The sequence below is a fragment of the Nannizzia gypsea genome, genomic scaffold (assembly GCF_000150975.2).
Source record: "Nannizzia gypsea CBS 118893 supercont1.10 genomic scaffold, whole genome shotgun sequence".
Lineage (NCBI taxonomy): Eukaryota > Fungi > Ascomycota > Eurotiomycetes > Onygenales > Arthrodermataceae > Nannizzia > Nannizzia gypsea.
In genome coordinates, this window is record NW_003345192.1 from 696,028 (window position 1) to 702,824 (window position 6,797).

At 47.7% G+C, this 6,797-nt stretch overlaps 4 protein-coding genes across 4 annotated transcripts in view; 2 read left to right on the plus strand and 2 right to left on the minus strand.

The window, feature by feature from the left end:
* Positions 1 to 72: 72 nt before the first annotated feature.
* MGYG_08866 (hypothetical protein) lies at positions 73 to 1,929 on the minus strand (the record flags this gene model as incomplete). The annotated part of the gene is made up of 6 exons (XM_003169270.1): positions 73 to 612; positions 697 to 986; positions 1,058 to 1,438; positions 1,513 to 1,572; positions 1,641 to 1,698; positions 1,858 to 1,929. The coding sequence occupies 6 exons, from the start codon at positions 1,927 to 1,929 to the stop codon at positions 73 to 75; spliced, it is 1,401 nt and encodes a 466-aa protein (XP_003169318.1).
* A 1,138-nt stretch (positions 1,930 to 3,067) lies between these two features.
* MGYG_08867 (hypothetical protein) lies at positions 3,068 to 4,603 on the plus strand (the record flags this gene model as incomplete). Its single annotated transcript, XM_003169271.1, has 1 exon — positions 3,068 to 4,603. The coding sequence occupies one exon, from the start codon at positions 3,068 to 3,070 to the stop codon at positions 4,601 to 4,603; it is 1,536 nt and encodes a 511-aa protein (XP_003169319.1).
* A 472-nt stretch (positions 4,604 to 5,075) lies between these two features.
* Positions 5,076 to 6,219, plus strand: MGYG_08868 (sexual differentiation process protein isp7; the record flags this gene model as incomplete). The annotated part of the gene is made up of 2 exons (XM_003169272.1): positions 5,076 to 5,264; positions 5,326 to 6,219. The coding sequence occupies 2 exons, from the start codon at positions 5,076 to 5,078 to the stop codon at positions 6,217 to 6,219; spliced, it is 1,083 nt and encodes a 360-aa protein (XP_003169320.1).
* A 517-nt stretch (positions 6,220 to 6,736) lies between these two features.
* The window catches only part of MGYG_08869 (integral membrane protein), a gene marked incomplete at both ends in the record, with an annotated part of 1,621 nt that continues 1,560 nt past the window's right edge, over positions 6,737 to 6,797 (minus strand). Inside the window, one exon of the mRNA XM_003169273.1 lies at positions 6,737 to 6,751. Coding sequence (XP_003169321.1) covers positions 6,737 to 6,751 — 15 coding nt within the window. The remainder of the gene's footprint in view (positions 6,752 to 6,797) is intronic.

The window sequence follows — 6,797 nt, forward strand, 5'->3', positions numbered from 1 at the left end:
GAGAAGGCCCCGGCTGGCGACAGTGAGACAAGCAAAGCCAACAGGCATAGCTCAGAGCCCAAACCCGTCGTCTTAGACACAACACTCCGTCTTCTTTCCTCTGATAAGCACGTAAGGCAGGGACATCAGCACGGAGCACACTCCAAGGGTGACCGTCAACCCAAGCCACCCAGCGTGAACCCGGATAACGCCCATTACGACCGGGCCTAGCAGCTGGCCTGCTGCCAGTGCCATGTTGAAGAGTGCATACGCCTGCGCAATTGGGAGCGTAGCACCAAACGTCCCAGGGAAGTCTGCCTCGTGGTCTTCAATCGCGTACAACACTTCGGTCATCGCAATCATTTCGGCTGTGGCAATGCAGGCACCCAGAACAAACAAAATGCCAGCCAAAAGCACTTTATCATTCGTCGTATTTTGTTGAACAAGTTGCATCGTGAAGCACGAAACCCCCGCGAGAATGAATGCAGCTGCTGCAACGATCCGATGTCCGATCTTGCTAGCTAACGCCGCAATGTATATAGTAGAGAAGCTGGCGATGGCAGGCACCATGAATATCAAGCCAGCACCGCCAGATGACCAGTGGAATTTCTCCATAACAAATAGGGGAAGGGTCTAAGAAGAAAACCACGAGGTAAGTAACTCATTAACTAGGTTATGTGATGATATATTTGGGGTGCATCCGCGCGGTTCACTCACGGTATCCAGAGATGAAACGATGAGCGAAATCATCACAATTGACACCAATGCCAGGGGCAAGCGCGGAGAGCACAATAAACTGAAAACAGTGGCTGACGCCCTCGTTTCAGTCTGAATCTGCTGCGCATCTTCGCCCTTTTGCTTTGAATGTCCTAGCAAAGGGGCTCGCTCATTACCGTGATTAACGGCTGAGATACCGCCAGCAGAACTTTCTCCATTACTGGACTCTGCGGTAGGTGAGGTGGTGACGCTGGGTTTCAATTTAGGAGAATCGTTGACTTGTGTAGATTCTGCTGACAGTCAGTAAGTGACAATATTAATACACAGCTAGGGGAGCATAACTAGGTGTGTATAGACTTACTCTTTCGCTCAATCATTGCAAACCGCATGGCTACATCCACAGCCAACAAGCATATGGGGACTATAAACGCCCCGTAGAAGCCTACCTTTTCATACATCACTCCGCCAACAGCGGGACCTAGCAAGGATCCCCACGCAAGCGCAACAGTCGTATAACTCATCGCCTCCGCGACGCGCTCAGTTGGCACATTATCCGCGATTATAGACAGTCCGACGATCCACACGGCGGCAGCAGATAGTCCTTGCAGCGCGCGGGCAATGACGAGGACGGGCAGGGATCGAGCAACTGCAAATAGACCAGTGGACGCAGAAAGGGACACTAATCCTACCACAAAGGGCATCCGTCGACGTTTGCAATGGTCCGCGAAGTATCCGAAGAATGCTGAAGTACAAGACAGTTCCTGAGCTTCAGCCTGATGCCATTCAGAGAGCCCATGCGATGATACAAATACTCACGAGATCCAAGCAGTATCGAGCCACCGTACACGGAGAGAAGAATCGAGACCCATAGTTGAACTGAAAAAAAGGAGGTTCTTAGCCGATGAATCGCAGAAGAACCAAGGATCATGCCATGCGTATGATACCATCTTGCTGACTGACGCCGATGCGCTCTACCAGGGCGAGAGGCATGATAGGAACGATCTAGGAAACGAAGTAAGCATCACTACACCATCGTTCAAGCGCCGTTACCCCGTCTCTCTCCCACGAAGCATCTGACCATCAAATATATAAACAGATCCTAAAAGAGGTTAATTAATTACTGACAAAAGCTCCCCAGGGCCGCCGACCACTACTACTCACAGTGAAAATGGCAATCGATACGGTCGTCACGACAAACGACTCTGAAGACCGAAATCCCTGAAGCCAGGCCATCTTGACAAGTGGACCACCCTGGCAGCCTGGAGGAAAGAATCGTGGGACAGAGTTGAAAGGCAGAGGGATTCATTCCCCTCAAGACTCGAAGAAAAGGACTTAGTAAAACCTCAGCATGAACCACGATGATTGAACTCCGTGGCCACACCTTGCATCGCGGTTCCCGTACGGATTACTTCTGTTGAAACAATCGACGCTGGAAACTTTTATAACCAGTTGATTGGTGCCCTGTACAGAGCTCTATCGTGTTTTGCTTTTTGCTTTTTGCCTGCCAGGTTCACCGGTGGCTAGCTGAGCCTAGGATCGCTTTGGCTGCATACTGCAAACATGCTGCATCTCAAATTCTCGATCGGACCGTTCTCAAATTTCGGTTATGCTTAGTACCAAGCTCTTCATACCCGTATTTTGGCTGACTTCTTCCCTTTATGCACCTGCTGTTTTACTGCCTTGCATTGGGACAGCTCAGCCAGCCTGGGTGCAACAGTGCAATGGATTAAATTGAAGATTCAGTTTTTTGCATATCTTTTGCATAAGATCACTATGGCATGAGTCAGTCCCCATTCTCACACAATCGGTGCCAGAAAGATGTGACCGAACTCCCAGGTTGCACAGCATGTCAGCATGTGCATATGGGCATTCCCAAATTTGATAACTACAGCCGATGAACTTTTGATGTCGTGGAATTTTTAGGTATCAAGTAGCGTATAACTACTTGCCAGAATTTGCAGATTACATACCGCGTTGCGAGTATTCCAAGTTGAAATATTGAACACGGCCAATAGCTCATCAATAAGGCCCCACGAATCCCCCAGCTCTTTCGATCTTCCCTGCATCTAATGGGCTTTTGTAGTAGTTCTTTTGCAGGGGATACTTGGAGAAATCATTGTCTTCAGCGCAGCCATGGAAGTATACGGGCCAAAACGCAGGTTCGGAAGTGCCATTTGACTATCTCCACTGATTCAATTTTGGATTGGAGGTAATTCCTTTATATTACTACTACGGTATTATTCAGCGGATCAATTGATACATATGACGTCCAAATGCACGCGAATTGATAAAGGCAATTAAACATCCCCAGGAAACTGACCGAATTTTGGTTAGTTACTTCATATGCTAGCCGACGTTTCTCTCCACAGATATGTCTATACCAACCGATATCGCCAACCTAGTGATAGGAGAGGATGCTAAGCTTTCAATTCACTTTGATGAAATCCCTCTCCGCAACGATGGGCCTGGCAATGGCTCCAGGTTTTATATGCTTTCCACAAACCGTGCCCTGAAAGACCACGAAGAAAAGGAAGACGACCTCAGATACCTATCTAAAGGCAGACAAAGTGCCATTAGGCTAAACCAGCTGCTGAACGCCCGCCATGTCATAAAAGAAAGAGAATGCACAGCTCAAGATGAGGAGAAAGCTGTAATGCGGCTTGGGGAAACCACTATGGTTGTCGACGAAACATTTGATGCGCAGCCAATTCACAGCCATATCTGGAACTCGTTCATGTCAACTGAATTTCGCTTCCCGAAAGCAGACTTCACATCACTTCAGTATCTACAAACGTCTTGGAAAGGTCTCGAATTCGGTGATACCCTTTTCACCAAGGAGGGAACACCAGCCTTCGAAGAAGTATCCATCGTTTCTGGAGTTTGTCTCTTCAATGCAAGGCTTTTGGAAATGAGTGCAACGAGCCCGAAAACCGGCGGCATTGATATTGATCTCCTCAGGAATTCAATTCCTACATACAATGAACTGGACTATATTGCTCGCGCGTCAAGCGCCATCGCTGATATTGCTGCCATGAACATCTTAAGGGCTTGCGAGCAGGGTTCCGGACAGCGACTTCAAATAAAACTTGACATCCCTAGCTGGCACTACTTCCATACAGTAGCCACACAATTTGCCTCAAAGCAATGTTCGAACACTGAAGCATTGCAATGGATGGACACAGTTGACCAACGACATGATCAGATCGGTCAAGCCTTCGTGGAAGCCATCAGAGATGGGCTTGAGCAACGAGGGATTCGCGACAGCACCAGCTATAGTATTGGCATAACATCAAGGACAAACCCAGCTGCTGTTGTAATTCGAACAGCAATTGAACATGAAAAAATTCCCTCGTTGGATTCCGTTCTCGCCGCATTGGACTCTGAAGAAGACGGGTGTTGGAAACGATTCTACGAGATGATCCCGACCAAGGAACGACCCTCGAATCTTGGCCAGCTAGGTTATCTGTTCTATGTATACGAGGCAATCAGGCCGTCTCTCGTCGAACGACCAACAACAGCCCCTCTGGCATCTGAAAAGACCAAGACAGCCAACTTGTCCAAGAAGGCATTGAAGAAGCGAAAACCTCGCCGCCTAATCATCAGCGTTGACGACTCTGCGGAACGACGCATTTACTCCAGAGCTCAAAGGATACTCAGCAAGATTCGACAGTCTAGCGAAAAGCCTGAGACTTACTTGGTAGAGTCATACGTTTGCAGAAGGTTCTTGATCAATGGCAACGAAGACAGGGCGCGGCTAGGCCGGTTAGATCCTCTTCCCGACATTCCAGTTCGCACGGGTTCCCACCATGATCCTATGCTGCCTCTCGATGTGGTGCGGCAGCTCTATGGAGACAACTCAGCTCTCAATTTGCAGCGATGGCTTCAAAAAGCGGGACTCTCAGTTTAACTTAGATTTACAAATCATTTTTCTGCGCATATCAAATAACTAGTTAGCGCTTTGAAGAGAATTTGCAAAAGATTGCCTTACGAACCGATACACGTCCGTAAAATACTTATGTATAGTCGACATCAAAATAAATCTTGTAGCGGGGGATCGACATATTTATCTGTTCAAGTTAGTTGGCTCTGTAGAGATTGGTGATGCATTCCGGCTGATAGATCTCCTCCCTGCCCCAATTGCTGCTGTACTACATACACTATCTTTCGACAGATTCTCCATGCACACCTTCGTGTCTGCGCCAGAAATCAAAGGCCAGACAGACCTGGCACGGGAATGATGTCACCACTGGTCATTGCTTTTGTTTCTTTCTTATTTAAAATGATTCTGCTCGCTGGTTGTTCAGCCTTTATTCTACAGCAATTTGACACACCTTTCAAGCCGTCTTCGTTCTATTTAGTTACTACTGTGGAACGCCAAAATGGTCGGAATCGAGATCGTGGAGCCCGCAGACATTCCTGTGATCAACTTTCAATCTCTCTCATCTGGCACTCTACAAGAGCGTAAGACTGCGCTCAAACAGCTCGATGATGCATTCCAATCGGTTGGACTTATACATCTCTCCAACCATAGTATCGGCCAGGATCTGGTAGAAGAGGCATTTGCATGGGTATTGTGCTCTATCTTGATATCTATATATTACCATCGTCTTCATTTACTGACCAAAACAGTCTAAACGCTTCTTTGATCTACCGGATGACGTGAAGGAACTAGTTCGTCACCCTCATGACACATCTGACCACCGTGGCTGGGCAGCTGCTGGCACTACCGTCTCAAGTCAAGGTGTTTGGGATCATGAGGATATCGAGCGCATCCATAAAACTGGCCCAGTGGAAAAGAGGGAAGTTTTGGAGACAGGAGACCCCTACCCGAGCAGGATTAAAAACCCCGACTTCGTACCAAATCGGATACTGCCTGAAGAAATACTTCCTGGCTTTGAAGCATTTACTCAGAGGTGGTGGGATGCATGTATAGAGCAAGAGCTTCAACTCCTCCAGTGCCTTTGTGAAATCCTTGATATTCCAGACAAAGATCTTCTTGGGAAACAGCAAAACCCGCACTTTAATCGCAGTGCGACTGGTTGGAATCATTATCTATCTTCACCCGCTCAATCCCTGGCTAGTGGAAAGGCTACTCGTCTCAATGCTCATACAGACTATGGGCAATTGACTTTACTGTTCCAAGATACGACTGGCGGACTCGAGGTTGAGGATAAAGAGGGCAGCATTTTTAGGCCTGTGCTCCCTCGACCCGGTACGATCATTGTTCAGATTGCCGATATGCTTGAGAGACAGTCTAATGGGAGATGGAAAAGCTCTTTGCATCGGGTTACCACTCCTCATCACCTGAAAAACACTGATAGTACGTTGATTGAGCGATATTCGATTGGTTTCTTTATCCAGCCTGACTTCGATCTGGTTATAAAACCTCTCCCGGGTTGTGAAGCTAAAGGAAGATGGTCATCACTGGAGTGGGAGGATGAGATTACCGCCGGTGAGTGGCTGACTAGAAGAGTCGCTCTGGAATATCAACCCAAGGATGGCATCTCCAAGTCCGCCGTATAACTAGTGGGGAAACTGTAGGTTAGAACTACCATGTTGTGGAAATGCTGTTCAACAAGCGAGTACTGTGGAAACTCGACTGCCTACTGCGGCCCAGGAAACTGCTATTCCGGGGCATGCTTGTCTAATGCGATATAGCCTGATAGACGCGAGCGTTAGTTTTGAAGAGAGAGAGAATTATTATACTTTTATACGTATGGTTGCTTAAATACTGCTCATTATATTAAGTAGATTATATAGTATACTGCCTTCAAATTGAAGGCAGGCCCCGGTTGTCGATGATATATTCCGGGGACACATTAACTAGTCCGCCGTACATATTGATTTTTATCGTGGCGAGGCGCTCGGAGCAAAAGCTGTCGATCCAAGGTTAATGTGTCAGGAAATTGACCCATTTGACCCATTATGCTCGCCCTTAACGTCGAACGACACGAGGTTGATGCTGCCTGTGTAGCCTGTGGGGCCGCAATAGCTGGCGGCTCTCCAGTTATAACATGTCAGCCTCGTCAAGGGACGCTTTCTAGTGGGCCTGCTTCTGTGCTCTGATCAATTTAAAGAATGTCACTTTGGCCTCCGCAAGG